The sequence below is a fragment of the Excalfactoria chinensis genome, chromosome 8 (assembly GCF_039878825.1).
Source record: "Excalfactoria chinensis isolate bCotChi1 chromosome 8, bCotChi1.hap2, whole genome shotgun sequence".
In the NCBI taxonomy this organism is placed as follows: Eukaryota; Metazoa; Chordata; class Aves; order Galliformes; family Phasianidae; genus Excalfactoria; species Excalfactoria chinensis.
This window is the reverse complement of record NC_092832.1, coordinates 3250818-3274492: the sequence shown is the minus strand read 5'-3', so window position 1 is coordinate 3274492 and position 23675 is coordinate 3250818. Positions and strand designations below refer to the sequence as shown.

The window sequence follows — 23675 nt, the reverse complement described above, 5'->3', positions numbered from 1 at the left end:
TTGGGGGGGAGGGTTGCTGATGGGGATTACAAGGCGGGGGGGGGGGGACGAGGGGAGTGGGGAGAAGAAAGAAGGAGTGGAAAGTTGAAAGCCAAGTAGGACATCAGTGGATGGACTCGTATTTCTGGCAGCCAATTGTGATCATAATGGTAGAAGCACTGGGAGTAGGTGAGCTGACGGTGGCAGCTTCCCAAATGGTGACCCAAGATGAGTGGCACATGGTGTTGGCTTGTTTCTAGGAGGACGGGAACCCAAAGTTGCTTAGAAGGGCCAGGATTGCGAAGGATGAGGGTCAGAAACAGGCAGGGAGGCAAGCGGGTAAGCAGCCCACCCAGTTCAGGGGAGACTCCTTATCTAGTTAGTGTGTTTCCCTATATAACATTTGGAGCCAGTCTAGAAGAGAGCAGAAGATTTAGGAACCATCTTCTGGGTTACGTTTCTTTCCCCAGACCCTTTGCTTGTAACAGCATGTCTTTCCATCCATCTGGATCCCAGAGCATTTGGCAGCTCCCAGATGAGTGATCTGCCACCCCTGCAGCCTGGCTGCCTTCTGGGACGTGATGGTGCTGGGTGAGGTCCCAGGTTGGTCCGTGCAGGCAGGGGCTGTCTCATAGCCAGAGCAGTGGGCATGTTTTCCCTGCCTCTCCTCAACCCTGTTAAAGCTGCAGAAATGAAGTGGGATGCAGAGGGAAGCTGCCAGTAATGCAGAGAGCTGCGATCCCTGCCTAACCCGAGCATCCCTGGGAGCTGCTGGAAGGAGATGAGCCGAAACCGAGTCAAGAGCCCTGTCACAAAGATCTCTGCACAGGGCTGAGGTTAAGTCATCCCTGGAGCCCGTCAGGTCTGGGAAGGCAGCAGCAGGTTGCCCAGCTCCACCGCTGTAAAGCTCGGCAGGGGAGACAACACGCAGGGCTCGCCTTCCTTGGTGGAAGATGAATTTTTAAACGCGTGCACGTCGTGACAGCTGAGGACAGAAATACACCCAGAGCCCAATTTCCTCCGTGGTTCTTCTGTGAGCCTGTCTTGCTGGTTGCAGCTGCTCAGCGGCTGACAGCCCGCCCGGCACTGTCTGTGCATCGTTAGCAGGATGATCAGCCGTGTCCCTGCCACTGGATCTCCGTGACCTGCAGCGATGGCTGAGGCAGAGCGAAAACAGCCGGCTTCACATCTCTAGGTGGAGATGGTGCTGGGCAGCGCATACCCACAAGGTCTCTTTTGGCCTTGCTGGGTTCGGACTCAAGTCCTCATTGACTACATCTGGGAAGGGGATGTCCCTGTGTGTATCCTCCTTGCCGTGTGCATGGGGAGCTCTGTGCTTGCTCCCGTGGATCTGCCTGTAAACACGCTGTTAATGCAGACTGGGTTGCTGCAACAACTCTGATCAGTCTGCTAATTAATTAATGGTTTATAGACATCTTAAAGAAAAATCCTGTCAGAAATTTCTTTCTGGACACGCAGCTCCTCCTTTCCGTCTCCCCTTTGTGCCCTCCATCCCTAACCCTCTAATGAAGAAAACCGAGCAGGCTAGTTTATACATCACTGAAAAGTCTTAACACGGGAGGCTATTTTTAAAGTCAGTCAGTGTGCAGTTTTGATTTAAAAATGCCGTTCTGCCTATTTACAGAGCAGTGTTTGTCATTGTGATGGTGCTGCTCCGTAGCACAGTGGTTGTGCATCCACGCCTGCCAGCTGGGAGCGGGGACCACAGGGACCTTCAGTGGCCATGCTGGCTGCAGGAGGTGAGACCTCCTTGTTTGTGTGAGACCCCTGGCAGCTCAGGCTCAGGCTGCCCAGGGCCTTATCCAGCATGCCCTTGGGCACCTCCAGGGATGGGGCACCCACAGCTCTTGGCAGCAATGGCAGCGCCTCACCACTCTCGGAGGGCTCTTTGAAGCCTGTTCCCCTCTGTCAGACTTGGTTTGTTGGGAGGCTGACCTGACTTCCTGGCCCGTTGCTGGCGGGACAAGGATTTGACCACGTACAGTGGGATGTGGCAACAGGCTTTGTGCGAAGCTGCAAGCTCCTTGAAGAACTGGCAGGAAATCAGCCCCATGCAGGAGGCCGGGCTGGGAGCCAGCCAGACTTGCTGGAGGAAAAATGCTGTGAGACCTGCAGAAACCAGCCCCAAACCCAGTTACTTCAGCAATCCATCACCCTGGCTCTACGCTTGGACAATCACCAAGGCCACGGCAGTGCTCTGGCACCAGAAGGTGACATTTGAAGAGATGTCCTGGAGAACATTGGTGTGTGTTTAGCTATGTTCCCCCGTGCAGAAGTCAAGAGCCGTGTGCAAGGCTCCTCACAGGGCCCCCCTCCTGTCCATCACTTGGTTTGTAATCTGGGGCTACTCTGGCTGGAGGACGAGGAGGTTGTGATGTGTGGGGCACCTTCAAGGCCAAGCCCATGGGAACAGAGGTCAGCACCTCCCCAGCAGCATCTCCTTTTCCCACTAGGTGGGACTGAGGTGACGATCAGGGCACAAAACCACCTTTTCTAGCAGAGGTGAGGGCTGGTTCCCAGTCTTGAGACCAGAAGGGCTGTCCAGCATTTTGGACAGACAGGGAGAGAAGCACTGGACATGGAGGCTCCACAGCCGTTGTCTGCAAGATATTCTCCCCCTCGCTCCTCTCAGCCTCGGCAGGCATGAAAAAGCCTCTAAAAATAGTGCAACACAATAGGGCCCGAGCCCTGCTCTGAGCGGCCCCCGCCGCCTCTCCCCCCTTCTGCTCGCTGTAATGACCCTGCAAACACTAAATGGCATCTGAGTGCATTAAGCAGCAAACTCTCCGGTGACATAGCAATTACGGCTCTGAAATAGATTTGGTGCGTCACGGAAGATAAGGGTTTTGAAAGTTTCTGTTGTGATTATAGCTTGTAACTCCAACAAATAACAGGCTTCGTAATAAGAGGCTGCCAGCGCCGCTATTGTGGTTCTCTCTCACTGATGGCACGTAAATTGCTATTAATGTCCTAAGTGTACTTGAATATGCCAGTCTCTGGGCGGCGGAGTTGGCTCTGTGTCTCTCTCTACACGGCCTGTCATTGTGGGGCTGATAATCTACGGTAATTGCTGCCTCTTGCAGTGGACCAAGATGTGGAGAAGGGTGGGTGCCATGTCCTGGGAAGCAAGATGTGCAGTGGGGCCGCAGTGGGTCACATGCGGGGCTTTGGGTGAGACCATATGTCCCCAAACATTGCTGTGTCCCCCCTCCCACAAGGTCCCTTGTGGGATTGTTGGGCCCAGCGACGGATGCCCTAGAGCAGGAGGCACAGGGATGGCCAGAGCAGGCAAAGCAGCCTGGGCACGTCCAAAGCAGGATGGCTGCTGCTGCTGGCTCAGCACAGGCAGGAGTCGGGGTGGATTAATTAGCCGAGCACTGAATCAATGTCAGAGTGAGCAGGGAAGGTGGGGGCAACATCTGCTCCTCTCCAAAGGGGTCGGCAGCCAGAGAAGAGCAGCTTCTGTGAGCTGTCGTGCTTGGCAGTCAGGGCCCTGTGGCCGGCTCTGCCCTGCAGAGATCTGGGGCTCTGCGTGGGAATGCACCCATTGGCTTTGGGAGGAAAAAGTTGCCTGCCTTTGCTGTACGACCCCTTGGATGAGGAGGATGCTCAGCTGCACCTCTGGGTGGGCTTCTCTGCTGCCAGCTGGTGTATGTGGTGTAAGTGGGAGCTCCAGGTTGGATTCCAACCCACTGAGCCCAAGGAAGCCAGGGGGCATGGACACGTTGCACTCATAGGAGTGTTGTGTGCTGGTGTACAGCACTTGTTCTGTGTTCTCATAGCACCTGGGTCCAGATGGAGTTCCAGGAAGGGGTTTCAAGTTCAATAAACAATGCTGTTGTCTGCTATTTTCCTCTTCTATCGGGAAGGATCCTTTTGTGGAGCTAAAAACCAGCAGAGTTCAGGGTTTCTGCAGAAACCCATACTTAGTTTAAAGAGCAGAATTTCCATGAAGGCTTGAAATTCATCAGAACTTCAGGTTTCCATCAGTGCTATCCTGAGCTGTTCTTGTACTTTGGGTGTCCACAGTGAGAAGGGGGTGGCAGAGTGGGGTATCCTTACCCTCCATCCCTAACACCGCTCCATTATCCAAATGGAGACCGGGGGTAGGCAGAGACATTACAGTGGGGCTCTGTGCTGCCACGACTGATGTCTGCCTGTCTCTCTCCCTGCAGGCTAATGGAGGTTGGCAAGACGCTACTACCCCATCGTCGGTGACCTCCCCCACAGAAGGCCCTGGCAGCGTTCACTCTGATACCTCCAACTGATCTCCCAGCAAATTGCATCCCTGGCTGAGCCGGCCCCGGCGGGGCGGGAGGGGAGGGGGCCTCTCCTAACACCGCAGCAGTCAGACTGGAGGTGAAACCAATCAGCACACAGAAGAAGACTCCTTCTCTTCTCTTCTCTTCGTCGGGATGCTTTTTTCAGCCAATCTGGACACTTCTTTATACTCTCTTCCCTTTCTTTTCTGGGTAGAAGTCGCTCTCCCCCCCTTGCCGCCGCCACAACACCTCCCTCCCCCCACCTCCCCACTGAAGGATATTTTGACAGCTAGAAGGATTTTAAGGAGGAAAAGCAAAAACCAACCACCGCCACGCCAACCGAACCAAAAGCAGTGCATGGCCTCGCACTGAGCCAAAACCAAACCTCGGTCGGGTCTCGCTCCTTCTCCACCAAGCTGCCCCGCTCACTCTGTTCCTCACTCGCTACCTCTCCATAGGAAATGGCCTCGGCAGCCCTCTGCCCTGCTGCACCCTCACCTCGACTGCTCTGGACACTGATTGCACCCGTGCCGTGCCCTTGGAGCCATCCCTGTGCACTGTGGGCTGCAGGGAAGGCATTGCAACCGTGCTGTGCGCAGGAGCTGAAGCCGGGGTCTCCCCACTGCATTATGGAGGTACCAACCAACCCACTGCCAGCCCCCAGGCAGCACTGCTTGCCCTTCTCCCAGCCCTGCTCTGCCACTGCTCCCAAAGGCGTTGGCCCTGAGTAGGGGCACCCTGCCATAATCCCTCCTGGTCACTGTTCTGCATTGCTGGTGGGGAGGGCAGGAAGCAGAGGCAGGTGGGTCACTGCTGGTAATCAAAGTGCTGAGCACGGCCATGGTGCTTTATGTGATTGAGCATAAAGTAATGATGGATGGAACACGAGTGGTTTTCTCACCTAGGGAGGCCAGCAGCAGATAGAGTTCTGCAGAGAGCATTGCGCGGTGTTAGCTCGTGCTTCCCCCTACAGGTCCACCAGAGGGAAAGGAGAACGTGGGTTTCTTGGTGAAAGGGTTGGTGGCCCCCTCTGCATCCCCAAACTGTTGCCTGGTGCACGGGACCCCACAGGCTAGATGCGCTCTGGGTGTCTTTGGAAATGGGTCATACAATGGCTTTGCTTGAGGGTGAAGCTCTGCATGGCGAGTGGACATCCCTTTGGGGGTTGTGCTTCCACTGTGGCTTGGAGTTACTCAGAGAAGGGGCATCCAAAGCCCTGGGAGATACCGTGGGGTTTTCTGCCCAGCTTTTCCCATCTGTTTTAGGAACAGCTGGTGATGGGTGGAAACAGGACTTCATCCTGCTGCAGCGGGATTCTGGGCAGCAGGAGGGAATTGCAGTGGCACCCGCTGCCTCATGTCATGGGTGGTGGGCAGCACTTTGCTCTGTCAGGCAGCATGGGGCAACAACCTGGCAACAAACCTTAAGGCCTCCTAACCTCAGCTCACGTCCGCAGCTCTCACTCTGCCCCACCAGTGTTGGCTCCTTTGAGCTGGGAATATGGCTAGTGCAGAGCAAACATTTCACATTAAAGCTCTGCCAGAAACATTTCCACCCTCTCTGCTGGAAGCAGCAGCACTGACCCACAGCCCGGTGCCAGCAGCTCGTGGTGCCTCGGGGGTGGCCCTGGGGACGTGGCTTTCCATAGGGGCTCCCAAACGTGCAGCCGGTGACCTCCACATCAAGAAAATGCCGATGCCATGGTTGCTTCTGGACGGGTGATGGGACGAACACGCCTCCCACAGCTTACAAAAGGGAGCGAGTGCCCCAAATCTTGAGAGATTCATCCCAAAAGGAGAGACTCCACGCCACCTCAGTCGGAGAGGGCCAGGCTGCGGGCAGCACATACAGCGTAGGGCTGCCTCTGCCATGCTTTGCTTCGGGGCGTGAAATCCAGAGGGCCGGGAGCGAGTTGGTCCCACGCGAGGACAGCACCGAGGACAGCGCCGCTCTCCCTCCTCCACGGTACTTGGCACCCTCAGGTTGGGTCGCGTCGTCGGTCGTTCTCCTTATGTCTGTGCTATTTTTTAAGTGGTTTTACCCCCTCTCCGCCCATCCCTTTCCTTCACCTCCCCCCCCCCCCCCCAAAAAAAAAAAAAGTGTTGTGGTTATTTTAATTATTTTTAATTTTTATTATTTTTTTTTCTGCCCAGAAAAACACAAAAAAAGACAAAAAAACAAAAAAACAAAAAAAAAAACATGACTTCGATACCAAAAAGAAAAAAACAACAACAGCAAAACCCCACTAAAAACAAACAAACAACAAAACGAAGCAAACAACAAAAAAACTCCACACACAAAACCAACCAACAAACAAAAAACTGCAGAAACTCGGGAAAAAAAAAAAAAAGGAAAAAAAAAAAACACAAAAACCATGGGAAAAAAAAACAACAAAAAACTCGAGGATTCTTTCAGCTTTATTAACATTTTCCATCGTTTCTTGCGATTCGTGTCTCGTTCTTTGTAGTATTGATGATAAACGAACATTTGATAATGAATGTTCTTGTATATTCAGATAAAGGAGAAAAAGAAGAAAAAAAAACAACAAAAAAACACAAAAAAAAATTAAAAAAACAAAAAAACAAACAAAAAAAAAACCACAACCCAGAACCAAAAAAACGCAGGTCTGAATTTAATAGTGTTTATAATAAAAGGATGAAACACGGCCCTCTTAGCACGCAAAGTGGAGCAGGAGGGGGGAGGGTTGGGGGGGGGAAGGGTCCATCCCTGCTCTTCCTGTGGCAACAAGCGCTTCATTCCTGTATAGTTTATAACATCAGACTACCTACATTCATCTCCCCTTTCGTTTCGTTTTTCCCTTTTTTTTTTTTTTTTTTTGTTTAATTATTTTTTTATTATTTTATTTTTTCTTTCCAGTTTTCTCGCATTTGTGAATTAGTTCCGGGACGCTAGAAAACAAACAAACAAACAAACAAACGTAGAGTTGTGAGCACTCGTTTCTTATTACGCGATGTTTAAAGGAAGTGACGGTAAATTTCATTTTGTAAGACTTTAAGAAAAAAAAAAAAAAAAAGAAAAAAAAAAAGCTGGTTGGAATAGTGAGCATTAATAGGTACATTCTAACACTTTATGTTTCTTAACGTCGAGACCCAGAAATTCCTTTTTTTGGCGTTATTTTTTTTTGGGAGGGTTGGGGGGGGTCTTTGATGATGATGACTTTCTTTTGACCTGTCCGAGACAATGGCCTTGCAGCTTTCCCCCTCCCTTTGGCTTCAGAGCTGGGATCTAGGTGATGTGAAAAGTGCTGGGGGTGTTGTTGTTTTTTTGGTGGGGTCCTTTTCCATGGGTTCCCCACCTGTTTGGCTGCCCAAGACCTCTTGGCAACCGCTTCGATGCCCCAATGGGATGCAGCTCTGAGCCTGCAGTTCAGATGCCTTAGGGCGACATGCAGCATTGAGCTGTACAGAAGGGATAGGAAGCCATGAATTCTCCCCCAAACTCCAACTGTAGGCTTCAGTGCCTTTATTCTTTGCCCTGCATGCCTCCCTCGCCATCACTCCGTACATCTGCTCCAGAGCTCATCTTGGATGCATCGCTTGACCAAACTCAATCCAAGAATAAGGGATGGGAAGCAATAGAGGTGCCAACCCCCATGGCCTCCATTTACCTTGAGTGTTAGGTTAGGATGGATCTTACAGGTGCCACCAAGCTGCACGGCCCTGGGAAGGAACAAGAAATGAGGGAGAGAATGCAGACAAAGCGCCAGTGTAGGTCTCCCAGCATTGCATGGCTGCAGATGGGGCTCGTGGAGAAGAAATCTCTTCTTCAAAGATGGTTTTCCCCATTCACCTCACCCCCCAAAAAAAAAACCAAACACCTGAGCTTCTCACATCACTGGACGGTTTAGGGTTCAGGGTGTTCTTTTTACTCCCGAGGTTTCCTGGAGTCCTTTTGTTTTCGTACACCTTTATTATTTTTATTATTATTATTATTATTATTATTATTCAGATGATGTAAATCAGATGTTGCCTGGGGGGTTGGTTTTGTTGGTTTGCTTTTTTTTTGTTCTCCTCGCAGAGCCCTTTCTGTCCCTTGTAAAGATGATGCCGTTGTTCTGAGTTGCTTTTTCTTTTCTCCTTTTTATCCCCCATCTTCCCCATCTCCCCCCTCCCCCTTCCCAATGGATTCCAAATAGAAAAAGAAAAAGAAAAAAAAAAAAAAAGACTCTCTGTTCCGACCTGGTTTTGAAACTTTAAGCTTTTCTGCTTCTGTAAAGAGAAAAGGCCTCTGTCTTTCTGATCCCAGTTGAGACTTTTATGTTCTATGACGATACTAACAAGGTGTAGGTTTTACAGTTTCCTGATTTGTACTGGTAATGCATATTCCAAATAAATAGTTTCTTTTGTTGCAAAAAAAAAAAAAAAAAAAAAAAAAAAAAAAAAAAAAAAATCTAAACCAATCCTGGTGTATTTTTGGGGAACGAAAAAGTGGGAGCTGGAGGGGAGAGGTTTGGGTGTGCCTGGATATCAGGCATCACCCCATCCTCATGTCTCATAATGCGATTAGATCTCATAATGTGAGATGCGATGTAGGATGGGATGTGAGCTGCGGGATGTGTGATTTGGGATGTGGGACGGATACCCTGTGTGGGGTATGGGATGTGGGACATGGGATGCAGGGTGTGCTACGTGGGATATGGGATGCAGGATGTCAGCCAAAATCCCTACCAGCACAAGGATGCCCGAGCTCTCCTGGCGTCGCTGCCTGCGCTCCCCCGTGGGTTTCTTGTCAATGATTATTCAATCTCCGGCCTGACCTTTCTCTTCTAAATAACACGGCAATATCAGTGCAGGCCAGCCTCCAGCTCCGGCTGCAAATTAACTGTATCGCTGGCTGCAGCAGCCCCTCGGCACCGGCGCTGCAAAACCACCCCAGGCATTATCTCCCTACAACGGTGCTCTCCTAATACCAGTTTAAATATCATCTTGCTCCCAGCTGTTTCCTTCTAATAACTGCTCATCCCGGCTCCCAGCACAGAAATGCCAGGTCTCAGTGGGCTCCACCAAGGAAATGGCCCCAAAAAGCCTGACCTGGGGGTGGCACACATACTGGGGAGCGTCCCCATCCTCATCACAGCCACCGCCTGGCACAGGGCAAGGTGCAGCACTCCTGGTTATCCATAACCCCCTCCAAAATATCCGAGTGGTTGGGAGGCATTAAAGTTATAGTTGGCAGTAAACCCCGTGTCTGTTTGCTGGAGAATTTAATATATTGTGGGAAGTTTTGCTCATAAAAGGTGATTGTTATGTTTTCTCCAGTTCACAGGGAGTCTATAACTTATGGCCTCCATCAACAGGAGTGGGTCTCGCCTGCCTGCCCATCACTCTTTGGGGTAATTCTGCTTTGTAGGGAAATATTTCATGGGAGCTGCAGGCAGAGCCCCGGGGTGGGCAGGGGACAGTGGTGTCTGCGTGGCACAGTGGGAGTGGGGGGTTGGCACTGTCCCCCTTGGGCATCATGAAGGCTGGGACAGAGCGACCCAACCTGGAGGGAGATCCACTGAGAATGTGTGCCATACCTGTTAATTATTGCTAATGAGGTTGAGCTTTAGTAGCTTTGGAGGGACACAAGAGTGGGGTAATAAAGTGTCAAGAGTTGATATAGGGGTGAGATGGAGGAGGATGAGGGCTGGGAGGAAGAAGCCTGATGGGCACAAAGGTGACAAATGATGGTCCACGCTCCTTGTCCTGGGTATTGGAAGTCATCTCCATGTTCTCAGGTCCTTGTGGGCCCCTGAAATGCTTAATTTTCCACAGTGAACCCCATTCACAAAGCACCCTGGCAAGGGCAGGGAGCCCAGAGGTGCTTACAGATCCCAGCTAATTAAAAATGCAAATGAGAGCCAGAGCTCTCGCCTTGCAGAGGTGCAAATTTTGCAGGCTGGCTGAGCTCCTCCCTCACAGGGAGGTTTGGTGTGGACCGTCCTCTGCCTCGACCTCCAGCATGGGCAAAGGAAGGGGGGATAGAAAAACCATATCCATGCCACCATGGGCAGAGTCACCCTCAGGGCACGAGCTGCTGTCAGCACAGGGGGAGTAGAGGGGCTCCTCTGGCCCCTGCTGCATCACTGTGTGCAAAACCTTTCCCCCCATCCATAAAAAGCCCCCCCTCCAAGCTGGCACAACCGGGGGCTGTCACCACATGATGCCCGTGGATGTGAATCACAAATGACATTTCATTAACGGCTCGGATAAAGCTGCTTCCCTCTTTCCTGCGATGCCCAAAAGCTTTTGCACAAATGCTCTTCAAATCCCAGTCCAACAAAATGGAGCTAGAGGGGCTGTGGGTCTCTGCTGGGGGGCAGGACTTACTCTCCACCCTGCCTGGCTTTGGGACAGGGCAATGAGTGGAAGCAGTACTACCAAGCCATAATAAATGCCACTGCTGTCCCAAGCTGATGGCCCTTGTCACTGTTTCCTGTCTCTGCTGGGAACATGGGGACACCAACCCGTACTAATGGCCCTGGAGCCACCAAGCTCCCACTGGGGACTGTCCCTCTCAGGCAAGTGGTGGATTCACCATCCCTGGAGACATCAAGAACCATAGAGATGTGGCACTGAGGGACACGGTGGGGATGGGCTGATGGGTGGACTAGATGATCTCAGTAATCTTTCCAACCTGAATGATTTGATGGTTCCCAGGGACAGAATCCCTAGCCAGTGGGGTGCCCCAACCCCATGGGCAACAGGGGTAGGAGGATGTGGACAGAAGGGTATCCACATGCTGTTGGAAGAGATGTGAGCTCCCCAGCCAAGCACTACGGTGAGCATAGAATTATAGAATCATTCAGGTTGGAAAAGAACACTGAGATCATCAGGTCCGTCCACAGACCATCTAGTCCAACTCAGCACACCCATGGGCAATGCAGGGGTTTAAAGCTTGAGCTCCACAGCTCCACAGAATACAGATTGGGGCCAGGGATGGCCTTGCCCCCAGAGATAGGTGCACAGCTGGACACCGCTCAGGTCCTGCCCCAGCCAGCTGAGACCTTAAACAACAGTCAGAGGGCTTGTGCCCCTTGGATCCCCATGGCACCCCAAGCATCCCAGGGGTGGGCTCTGCATGGCCACCAGTGTGGCTTTGTGTTGCCCAGCACAGGGACCTCTGTCAGGGCAAACACTGCCTTCCCTGCGACCGCCGTTGATGTTATTCGGCTGGACAGAGGGATGTCTACGCGAATCATTTTCAACGCTATTCCATATTCATAACGGGCTAAATATAGGGGAGCAAAGTGGGACCTGGCGGGCAAAAAGCCCTCCCCGTGGTCAGCGCGGATGACTTCTCTGCCAAGATGAGATGCCAGCGCCAGCCCCGCCGTCCCCACGGGCACCGTGAGCTGAAATCCCACTGCCAGCAGCACTGGGATGCGGAGCAGGTTTGGGGCCCCACTCCTGAGGCCACCTCCCAAGGATGTCTCAGCTGGCCTACTCATGGCAACGGGCAGGAATCCACAGTGTGGCCCGGGAGGGGTCCACCAGCCCCTGGGCGTGTTCTTCATTAAGCGAGAAGGTTAATGATTGCAATTATGTAAAAGGCGAGCAGCTAAATGAGTATAAATAAAGCTTTTTCTCGGGTGCGGTGTGGGGGCTGGCACGGGGCTCCCAAGGGAAATGTCCTCTCGGGGATGCAGCTGAAGCTGTTCCCGGCGTGAGCCACACTGAGAAGAAATGCAGCAAATAGTCAAAAATAGCCCCTTTTTCCTTAGAAAAAGCCATAACAATATGCAGTAACGTCAAACTCAGCAAGTAGTGCTTGCAGCATTATTGGGTAACTTGAACGTAAGATGTTGTACGCAGTAAATGATGGTTGGGCTTGGTGATGTTAGAGGTCCTTTCCAACCTTAATGATTCTATTACTCTAAACCTGTCTTTGTCTCACACAACAAAAACCGGAGGGGTTTTCTATTCATGGGTTTGGATTAACGTGTTTTGGGCAACTGTTCTAAGAACAGGTAAGCGTGGCTCCTTCCAGCACAAATCCATCAGCCCCCATTCTGGGCACAGTGTATGTACATAGCATGAGTTTGGTGACAAATGTCCAGGACACAGTAAGCTCTTGTGCAAAAAAAGAGAAATTCAGGCAGAAACACCCAAATCTGTGCAGCCAAACAGAGATGGAGAACAGTGTTGATGGTGTAATATTTGAGAACACGGTTGTAGTAGAGAGGTTCAGTGCAGGGTCTGCTGGTGTCCTTGGACCAGCCCTAACTGATTGCCCCATGGAAGGCTGCGCCCTCCAGCATGGTTTCCCCTTGGGACAAACTCAGCCATATTATTTCCTCGGGGGGGGAAAAAAGAGAAATTCAGATGTTCTGTGACTTGTGGGAAAAGTAAAATAAATTGCAGCCCCTACACTGAAATAGATACGTGGCTATTTTAATAGATGAGGTAATAAATAAACCTGCCCGACATTTTCCAAGTTTTCGTTCATTTTTGAGAGAGAGAAATTATTTCCTTTCCTCCATCAAAAAAGAAAACTCAACATTCCCATTGGGAGTACCCAGACCCCCAGCTTTACACCAGTACCCAAACCAGTTTTCCAGCCCCACTGCCTGCAGCCACCACTCAAAACCATTCCAAACCTGGGATGGGAGCCTCCAAAATGCCTTTCAGTTCACCTTTAGGATACATTTAGTAACTCACCTTAATATTGATGCCCTCCTTACACATTGCTGCAGAAGGAATTGCAGCTGTGGCCAGCATAATGATATCTTCAATATTAACAGTCTTCATCTGTCAAATCTCCCTGGCACCTCACTGGGCAGAGAGAGAACTTCACTGCCCTCCAATGCTGCCCACTCTGTGGAGAATGGCCTTGGAAACCCACAGCTCCTTTTGGAGAGTATCTGAGTGCTGGGTCAAGACTTAGCCCTGCAGAGGAATGGAACATAGGAAGGTGTCACAGGCAGGTGGCCATGAGTAGGTGCCATAAGAAAGCTCATTTCGCTCAACCCATTGCCCTTCTCCTGCCCAGTTCACCAGGGTGGCTGCTGGCATTGGGCAGAACTTACAGGGCTGATACTAAAATCTGAGCAAAGATAATGTGACAGGAGCCCCTCCAGTTCCATCCTGGTCCAACTGGGGGCACGTTTGCTGAGCCCATGTAAAGCCTTCTCACTATGGTGACCCCAACTCTACATCAGCCCCAAAGTCCAACCCCTCACAAGACAAAAAGCTGTGCCAGGTCCTTTGTCTCCATCATCAGCCAGGATGGTGCCACAAGGTATCACCAGCACCAGGTTGAACCTGACCCATGGCAGTTGTGGGGCAGGAACCGCACCTCCAGGCACAGCCACCTGCATGGGGAAGGTGAAGTGAGATAAGAAGAGCTTTTTCTGCTTTATCCTTTGTGCTATGTGGGCCTTTTCCTCTGGGTAAGCACAAAGTCTGCCTCTTTCCTTGCTATTATTAAAAGTCAGGGCTCCAATCCCTTTGGGAGCAGGGAAGGCAGATAATCCCTTCTCCTCCTGACCTTATTTCTCTCCTCACTTTGCAAGGTTATTGCAACTCCCCAGCAGCGGCTGCCCTGCACAATATGCTCCTTCCTTTCAAAAAAGAAAAAAGAAAAAAAAAAACAACAGAAATCACATTATTTCCACCAAACATGCCCTTAAACCACTGAACTCCCACCCAATTCCTCCTTTGTGAGAACAAACAGCTGAAAGCAGTTTACTCTTCCCCAGCGCTGCAGACATCTGTCCCTGGGGCTGAAGGGCTGTGTGAGCAGCAGAGGGGGGTTTTGTCTCTGCTCACAAAATACCCCAAAATATAGGGCTTACAATCGGCTCGGGGGAGGATGGACCACGAGGAGGGAGCTGCGTGGAGCTTCCTTCTGCTTTGGATACACCCTTCCATGGCAGGCTGAGTGCTGGTACCGACGCTGCTTTGGGGCTGGGATGTGGCACTGCTGTGTGTGGTTCCAGCTACCTCTAGTGGAAAGCAGACAGAAGTGGCTGCACACGAAGGAAGGGCTTTGCTTATTTACTTCATAGCACTTCCCATCCACCTACTTTAAAGCCTCAGCACAAGATTTAGCTGCGAGATGTGCTTAAGCCCAACGCTCTAATTGCAAATACAGACGCGTGCAGCTAAGACATAGAATCATAGAATCACAAAGGCTGGAAAGACCTCTGAGATCACCCAGTCCAACCACCCAGACACATCTATGACCACTCAGACCACGTCACTCAGTGTGATATCTACCCTTCCTTTGAGCACCTCCACGGAGAGTGACTGCACCATGTCCCTGGGTAAGGATCTCTAAGACCCATCTAGCTTGGGAAAGCCCTTCAAGTTCACCACATCCAGTCATCAGCCCAGACACTACCGAGTCCCATCACCAACCCATGGCCCTTAGTGCCATGGCCACACCTCCAAGGAAGGGGAGGCCATTCCAGTGGTTGGCCACCCTCCAAGTATATCTGTCCCAATTTTAGGTCCTCTTTCTCCTCCAGGAGGACCAGGAACTACTCATCCCCCAAAGCTCCTTCATGCTGTTCCTGGGTGAGCCCACTTGCAGTGACCTGGGATGGCTGGATGGGTGGTGGAGCTGCTCATCTCACCCAAACCAGAAATCTCTCTTCCATGTCCTTCCTGTTTGAAACCCAAACCAGTACAACTTAAGTCCCCCTGAAACGTGCTGCAAAAAATGGTTAACGAGCTCAAATTGTCAGGGACAAGTGGGGCTGATGGGAAGGATTAGACATTAATGAGAGCCATCTCTAGAAGCATCCATCACTGCGCTTTCATGAGCTTCTTAATGCAGTGGGAACTCTGCCATGGCTGGATTCCTTTTATTTCAAGCAAAGATAAAAAGCTGGAGATGGATTAATATTAACTAAGAGACGGACGCTTGCAGAAACCTCCCTTACCCCATATCACACCCAACTCCCAGTCCCACTTCAGCAAACGACCAGATTTATCCCAGTGAGGACCAAACCATCCCGCAGCATTTACAAACCTTTGTCATTCAGCAGGGATTTTTCTTCCAAAGTGCAGGGAAGGAGAAGATGACCCCCCATGGAATATGTGAAAGGGGAAAAATCCCACCGCCCATTGCTATTTAGTATCTTTCCATGGGGGTTCCCATTGCAGCACGGTGCTGGGCTCCATGCCACCCCTCCAGGTCCTGCCATCAGGGTGAGGTGTCCCACGTGTTTCTGTAGAATTGAGCTTGCTCTAAGGCTGCACAACCCATTTTGGACTGGGAACACCGTAGGGACACACATCACCTCTCCTTTCTCCTTGGGTTGGGACACGATTACCTTCTCTATCCTGTAGTTTCAAGACCACAAACCTTGAACAGACATTTCTCTAAAGGGAAGCTCCAGCTGGAAATGGCTCCCAGTTTTAAACTGGAGTGTTTCCTTAGAGCTGCAGCACCTCCAGCTGCAGAAATTTCTGGGCTTAACAGCAACACACAGTGCAAGAGAGGGAAAGGGTCATAAAGGAGAGGCTGAAACCAGAGGGGCCAAATTCGGAGCGACCCGTGCAAAACCCATCGCAGGGAAGAATCGGGCTGGAAAGTGGATGGTATTGGGGTCTCCCTGCTCTGACTGTTGGGTTGGGCAGAGTTTGCCATCGGGTAACCCGTCCCTCCGTCCCTGCCGTTCCGGTCTCGGCCAGCAGAGGGAGAGCCTGGCCCGCAGAGAAGGGAGGACTCGGGCTCAGCGGAGCGACGAGTCGAGATTGAGCAGAGATCGTAGAAATTAGAACGGCCTAAGGTGGAACGGACCTTAAAGATCACTCACCGAGCTCCAGCACCTCCCGTGGGCTGAGCTACCAACCTCTAGATGCAACCACTCAGCGGCACGGGGCCCTGCTGCACTCACCCACCGCTGCAAGGGTGACACAGCCAAAGGGACAGAGCACGGATGGACACGGGGACAGACCCTGGGTCTCTGAACCCACCCCATGCAGGTGAAGCAGCTTTGCTCCCGTGTCCCCTTCCAACCTGTGCATGGGCAGAGGAGGGTGAGCTGCCTTTATCTGTGCGGTGCCAGGTTAGTGCCAGCATTGTTTCTTCCTTTGGCTTGAAGTCAGTGTAGTAATGGTGGAAGGGACAAAGCCTGGCACAGCGAGCAGCACAGTGCCCACACTGCTATGGGCAGCATTGCATAGAACTGTTTGAGTTGGAAGGGACACCTAAAAGCCACCTTGTCCAACTCCCCTGCAATGAACAGGGACACCTACAGCTCAGAGCCCCATCCAGCCTGTCCTTGAACGTTTGCACAGCCCCAGGCATCCACCACCTCTCTTGGCAACCTGCTCACAGGGAATGGGCACCCAATGCTCCAGACCAGAGCCACAGGGCAACCATTGCACAATAGTTGTGCCATGTCCCTCCCTGCATGTCCCTGGTGCCCTGCAGCAGCAATCCTGCACTGCAGGTTGTGAGCACAGACTAGATTCTACATCCTTAAGAGACTCCATTCTTTTCCAAACAGACACAGAGCAGGAAACCCCACCAGCTCAGCACCATGTTCAGAGTAAGCTGTGCCTACAGAATGAGCCGGCATGAGCTCCTCAGTATGAGCCCTCCTGCCTCTCTCCAGCTCCTGTCTATTATCACTGAACTTGTAGGAACTTAATTATCTCTGAGACCTCTCCCACCACCAAACGTGGCCAGGAGCGCTCACGAGATAACGAAGGCAATGGAGAGGCAGCACACATGAACACTGTCTCCTCCACCAGCAAGGTCAAAGCCATTGCAACCCCCCTGCCAAAATCAAGGGCAGGGTGAACCTTCCCATCCCACAGCCACAAGTGGGAATTGGGGTGGGGACAAGGCGAGGGATGCTGGTGCTGGCCATCAAGCAGCAGGGCCGGTAATAACCTCATTATGAGGTTGGAGATGCTGGGAGGGGTGGGGAGGGATGGGGGGGGGGCGGGTGCAGATGCCGTCCTTCTGCCGTCCGCAGCTTGCAGAGCCAGAGAGTTGTCAGCGCGTCTCCTGCCTCTCACCTTGCTTCTCATTAGCTCCCCGCAGCGCTGCCGTGCGGGCAGATGGGGCAGGGCCGTGGCCACAAGCCGCTGCCGGGCTGGGGGCTCACACACCACCCTCCCACCCCCTATTTCTGAACTCCATCTCAGGGTGGAGATGCCCACCCCAGCTGTCTGTCCAAAGCATGCGATTTCTTTGCTAAGTGATCTGAAGGCAGGAAAGCTTCCCTTGCACAGAGCATCCAGGTGACCCCCCCTAAGATGGGGATTACATCCTACCACAGCCCTCCCCGAATAAGGTCACTAGTTATTTTGGGTGCCAAGGTTGCTTTGGGGCAGCCCCAGCCCTACTGCGTGCAGGATGATTTATTATAAGAGCAAGGCAGAGGCATGCTCAGATGATAGCTGCCCCAGAGATGCTTCAGAGGGATCAGTGAGCCATGGCCAGGAGGCCCCAGCAAGGAACAAGGCAGAGGCATGCAGGGCTGCATGGTCAGCAGGTCCAGGAGACCGTGTCCTTGTCTCCAGCCCAGTGCCCTGTGTATCTCTCATCTTCCCAAGGGGAGACACCTCACTCCATAAGAAGAAAACAAAGCACAAACCCCTGTGTTTACCCATAATGAACAACTCTTCAGGCTGAATGAATGTTCCCAGCCAGAAATGCCTTGTCCAATAGCACAGCATAAACATCTATTGACTGAGAAGGCTCCTACATTTATGACTTACTGATGGCCCTGTGGACCACCATCAGCAGGGGTTTCTGTTCCTGTGGGCTCCTAACACCATGACTTTGGGTCATGCCTTTGCTGTTCCCTTGGGCTCCCAACACCATGCCCTAGGGTCATGCTCTTCTACCCAGACCATCCAGCCACTCTGGTACCACATCTTTGCTTTCAGCTCCCCAACACCACCTGTATTAGATGCACTGAAACACTGAGTCAAGATGCTGGGGGAAGGATGGGATCATCCCTCTGTGACCCAAACCCTACTGGCATCCCACCTCCTCCTGAGCCCATCTTTTCCATCCATACTCCTCAACAGAAAACTCCAGCTCATTTCCTAATCGTAATGGTGTCTTTTCCTCTGCCAAGCTCTCCTAAAGGAATCCAGCACACCAAACTCAGTGCATGCTTTGGGGACAGAACATGCCAGTTTTTTCTCCTTTTGTCAGCACAGGCTGCAATGCAAGGGAAGGAGATTTGAAGGCATGCGGTACCTGTGCTCAGCAGAGGGGGTGCGGCCGTGTGTGCAGGCGTACAGAGCTATTAATTAAAATTGCTCAGTCAGATGCTATAGAGAGATTAGTTGTCACATTGTGTTAATGGCAAGCTTGGCAATGCTGCGAGAAGGGGCAGGACTGCCCGCCGTCCCCTCAGCTGTTCAAGTGCCACGTTTATACCCAGCCAGAATGACTAATTGGCAGGTTTTGTCGAACAGAAGCCCCCTCGTTATTGGGAAGGGATCGGTGCCTTAATGAAGGAGAGGCAGGGAGGGGACACGTGGCACCAACCACCGAGGTCCCATGGGTGGGGACAGCTGCAACCCCATCCTTGTGGCAAAGGCCCCCTTGGAGCTGGAAAAACCCAGTGCCGTAGGGCTGCCCAGCACTGGGCGCAGAAGGTGGAAACTTGGATGGAGCCACGCTGCTATTTAGGTGTGCAGCACCCACCAGTCTATAAAATGCATGAACCTTGAGATTGTGTTGTGGCTTGAGAAGTTGAGTTTGGGAGAAGACAAAAGTAGGGAAACTGAGGCACGGAGTGGCTGTGGCATTACCTAGGATGCATCCAGGTGTTTGCATGATGCTTTCAGTTTGGTGCCCAGCAGCCTATTTATCCTAACTAACACAGAGCTTGCATACCTGTTTCACTGCTGAGTAGGTGACTTCCTTCACCTCAACTTTGACTCCGTTTTGTAGATTCAGGCTTTGCTAGAAGACAGCACGGAGCATGTGGAAATGCTGCCAGGGAGCAGCAGCCTTTGACATGATCAAAATGGCAACATTTAAGCATTTTATATACACATACGCATTGCCTTAGAGAAGCTATTCAGCACGACATCATTTGAACTTATAACCATAGCCAGGTGGAGTCACTTCACCCCAAATCTGCTCTGAGCTGCTACAGCTGTTACGGGCTGCCCAGCTAGGTCCTCATGCCATTAGCTCATTATCTCCACCCTGCAGTCATCAGGAGCCCCAGCTGTTTCACAGCCAGGGCTGAGATATCCCCACCTCCAGTCTACAAGCTAGCTGTCTGTGTGGAGACAAGGAAGTCAAAAAGATCACCAGCAATGCTGTTTGCTCCCTACAGCCAGGTTTGGATAGAGTAGGTTGGTAGCTGGAGACACACAAATGTCCAAAATATACCATTGTCTTTCACATGTTTAGAGAGCCTGGCCTTACATGGCTTTTAGAAGGTCGCTGAATAGTACCCCTATAGCATCATAGAACTATAGAAGCATTACAACTCAGAAAGGTCTCTAAGATCACTGAGTCTGACCCCAGCCCATCCTCACCATACCTGCTGACCACATCCCTCAGTGATGTGGGATCCCCTGTGATGTATTTGCAGGTGAGCAGTCATCTTGGTGTCTTACTTCCTAGCAGTGCTCTAAGATGGTTGACAAGGATCCAAACCTCCTCCACTTTCCTCTGTTAACCTGCTGATTTCCTGCTCTACTGCCTCCTTTATTCTTTCTTTACCATTTTTACGTCATACTGACCTGAATAGTCCCAAGCAAGGAAATAAGTGCATTTGACAAACACACACACAAAATAAATAAAACTAAAAAATCCCCCCAAACCAGTGATGAACCCAGTTTCTCCTTCTGTTCTTTACTCCCCACCACTCAGTCATGCACTGTCATCTCCTGCCCAGCAGTTATCTGTCACAGAAGACACTTTGTTCATGCGTTTGAGGCCAACTTCTAATCACTGGATGTAATAGGGCAAGATGAGTGATAGATTGACACAATTAATTTCCATGTTCCCAGTGGTAACATTGATTTTAGGGCACTCAGTCTTTACAAGCCACTGAATGCAATGGAAAACTTGGCTCTGATCTTTTTGGTAGAGGTCAAAAGGGTGCTTAGATCTTAGGACAGCTCAACTGTTTAAATACTCTTCAGTGCCTTGACTTCTACCCCACTCGTGCATATCTAGGAAGTGCCTCTCAGTCTCCATCTGCTCAGGAAAAACCTACTGAGAAGGATATGCATACACATCCCTGGTCCTATGTGAACACTCAAGGCTTTCTTGAGCCCATCTAGAGAGCATGTGGAAGTTGAGTTTCACTGGACATTGATCTTCCAGCTCTAGAACCACTTCCCTTCCACCATGCTCTAACCAGAAACTTACTCTCACTAACAGGGTGCTTGCCCCAACTGGCCCAACAGATCTGGAAGGCCATAGGAGTACCACAGGCAGACATGAGTGATCCATTAGTGGGTGTCCAGGAGACAAGTCCCATCTGGCCTTGACGCCATTGGGAGATGCTCAGAGACAGACTCAGAAGGAGCCTGTTCGTGGTTTCATGATTGATGGCAGGTATCCAAACTTCAACTCAACTAAGAATAAAGAAATAAAGGTCCACAGATCCTCAGCCCTCCCTGAAGCACACAGTCATTGTGGCCTGTATTTATCCAGACCTTTCTTCTGTAATTTCTTATAGAACAGCTTCAATCCCAAATTAATAAACTTTCCCATGTCCCTCTTTGGTATCTCAGAGACCCACTGTCCCCCTAGGCATTGAACACATGCCGAATTTGCTGTCATTTTACCATATCTCATTTTCTGCACTACTCATTGTGTATCTCACGGTGGAACCACTTCTCTAAGAGAGAGCTTCTTCATATTGTGAAAGTGTATGCAACAGAGTTTCTTCGCAGTACGGACGTGCATGCAGAGATCCTTCTTCCTACCTTTGTAAAGCAATGACCCAAAGAGAGCAGTTCAGCAAGCTTTGGACATGAAGCATTGAATCTGGCAGCAGGCAGAGAAGACAATTACTCTCACATCTCAGTTGCTTTCTTGGAGTGAAAACCACGGCACTCAACACAATGCTGGGCTCACCAACCTGCTCACCATGCTGCAAGGTCCTCAAGGATGCTCCTTACCCCCAGCACACCTGACCTGTTCCTGTGCTGCCCACCACTGCCGCATCCCTTTCTCCCCAGCACTCCTCCATGCCCTGCTGTGGAACAATGCCTGCCCTAAGAAACCACCCTGTGAGCAGGCAGCCCTGCTATGTGCGGCATCCCCGCTCGCCAGCCAAGCTGGGAGATTCACCTGTGCAGCCCAGACAGTGAAGAATTGTTTGGAGCAAAACACTGTGCAATCAAGTGGAGATAGCAGAGGCAATGGGGTCAGGCAGGCTGCCTGGGGCATCTTTCATCTCCCACGTCGGGAGGTGGGGTGTAAAGTGTGTGCTGGCCGGGGCTGGGGCAGGCTGAAAGGCAGCCTTGTTCTGCCAGCTATCTGCCATCTCTCTGATGTCACACGTCGCATTTGGGCAGCTCACTTCAAAGGCCCCTTTCTGGTGCTCTCTCCCTCCCCTCGCCCCTTTCTCTTTTGGGTTCAGAGTTGGCTGTTTGGGGGGATAATAGCCTGCCTTTCCAAAAAGCATTTGGCTGTGCAATTAAAAAAAAAAGACACTTGAAGAGCAGCCGCCCAGGTTAACCCAGCTTGAGGCTGAGACGAGCACCAGGAAACCAAGGGCTCCCATTCTCTACTCATGCTCAAGCGCTCTATGTGTAGCAGCAGATTTGGACCCATCACCCCTGAATTCTACAAGGGTGTCCAAGCCCACAGCAACAGGGTGACAGCATCCCTCTCTGCAGCTCTCTCTGGGTGCCTGGAGGCACGTCCTGCAGGCAGGAGGCCAAAATAGCAGCACTGCATTGGCCATGCCAGACAAGACATCTTGCTGGGCTGCAGCCTCTTGTTGAATGACAGTATCTCTGCCAAGCTACGCAAATTTGTCCAGTGCTGCACAACAGAAAGATGGCATTTCAAAAGGCTAATAAGACTCTGGATCTAAGTTACCTGCTGGGAGAACGTGTGTCCCATTAGGCAAAGCCTTGAGAAACTCAAAGGGAACATATTCAGATGCACTCTGGGACAAAGATTCTGGCCAAAAGCTGCTTCCAGTATTTTGTCCTAAGCACGCAGAAATTCATGAGCCTTCAACTAAGTATTGGGTGACTTCTGCCCTCTGATTTTCAGAAGTTTGGCAAAGGCGGTTTCAAAGTTTTTCTGCAGCTGGGTCAACTGGAAACTATCCAGTGTAGTAAATATCTTCCTGCACGTTGCCATGCTTCCAGGAGATGGGGATTTAGAAGGCAAAAAAATCTGTGGGGGGAAAAGGGGTGTGGGGAGTGGAGGAGGGATGGGGCCCAGCTTAAGCTGCAGCACCATGGAGGGACTGACATCAGCCCCACCATTGCTGGGGGTAAAGAAAGTCATCAAGCTTTCCTCTTCACTCATAGAACCGCAGGATCATTAAGGTTGGGGAAGATCTTTCAGATCACCAGCTTCAACCCCAGCCCATCCCTACCTCTGACCACATCCCTCAGTGCCACACCGTCATGGTTCTGTAACACCTCCAGGGACAGTGACTCCATCACTACCCTGGGCAGCTCATGCCAGTATTTGACCACTCCTTCAGAGAAGGATATTTTCCTAGTTTCCTGCTTGAACCTGCCTCGGTAGATATTGTTTTAGTCATGATGGCAGTAGTAGGGGAAGGTGCATGAATACTGATGCACACACATGAGCTACACCACAACCCCCAGAGGTCACTTCTTCCTGCTGGCAGCAGTGGAGGTACCCTTCATAGCAGCCATGTATGGCTTCCGTCCCCAAACCAGGCATCCACAGGAGGATTTAAGGGGCTCGCACAACTTACCGGCAGGTATTAAAAGTTCACTGGGGCTGTAATAGCAATCTGTCAGCCTGCTGCTAATCCTTCTTGACAGAAACTTTATAAGAAGCTGAAGTGTGTTAAATAGTCCTGGAGTTTGAGCTGAGCGAGTTTGAGGAAGGCAGCTTAAAGCCAGGTCTGCTTTCCTTGGACCCCAGACCAAGAGCCCAAGGGCTAGGCTGGGGCTTGACCCCCCTTTAAGGCTCTCCTTGCCTGGAGGAGAAAGAGGAGAGCCCTCCAGAAGGCACAGAGCTGCACTCGAGCATCCACGGGCAGCTGGCACGCACCGGGCGATGCTCCTGGCCACACAATAGCGGCTCTGTGTGCTCACAGGACTGTCCGATGCACCTGCGCTCACCTTGGAGTCAGGAATGCAAGTAATTCACATCTGCAAATCCTGGGAAAGCCATTAGCAATGAAACTGGATCCGCTCGCCCCGCGAGGGAAATCTGCCCAGGTCTGTGCTGGGCTGTGGTTCTGAGGGTGGTTTGGTTGTCACTGAGACCTGGCAGGGCTGTGTCATGCACGCA

General features: G+C 51.4%; 1 protein-coding gene across 3 annotated transcripts in view; it reads left to right on the top strand.

Annotated features, from left to right (window-relative positions):
- Positions 1-6334, top strand: part of PBX1 (PBX homeobox 1) — a 103904-nt gene extending 97570 nt beyond the window's left edge. For all 3 annotated transcript variants that reach the window (XM_072343024.1, XM_072343023.1, XM_072343022.1), the window contains one exon: positions 4176-6334. In XM_072343024.1, the coding sequence (XP_072199125.1) occupies positions 4176-4268 (93 nt within the window). In that variant the 3' untranslated portion in view covers positions 4269-6334. The remainder of the gene's footprint in view (positions 1-4175) is intronic.
- Positions 6335-23675: the final 17341 nt, after the last annotated feature.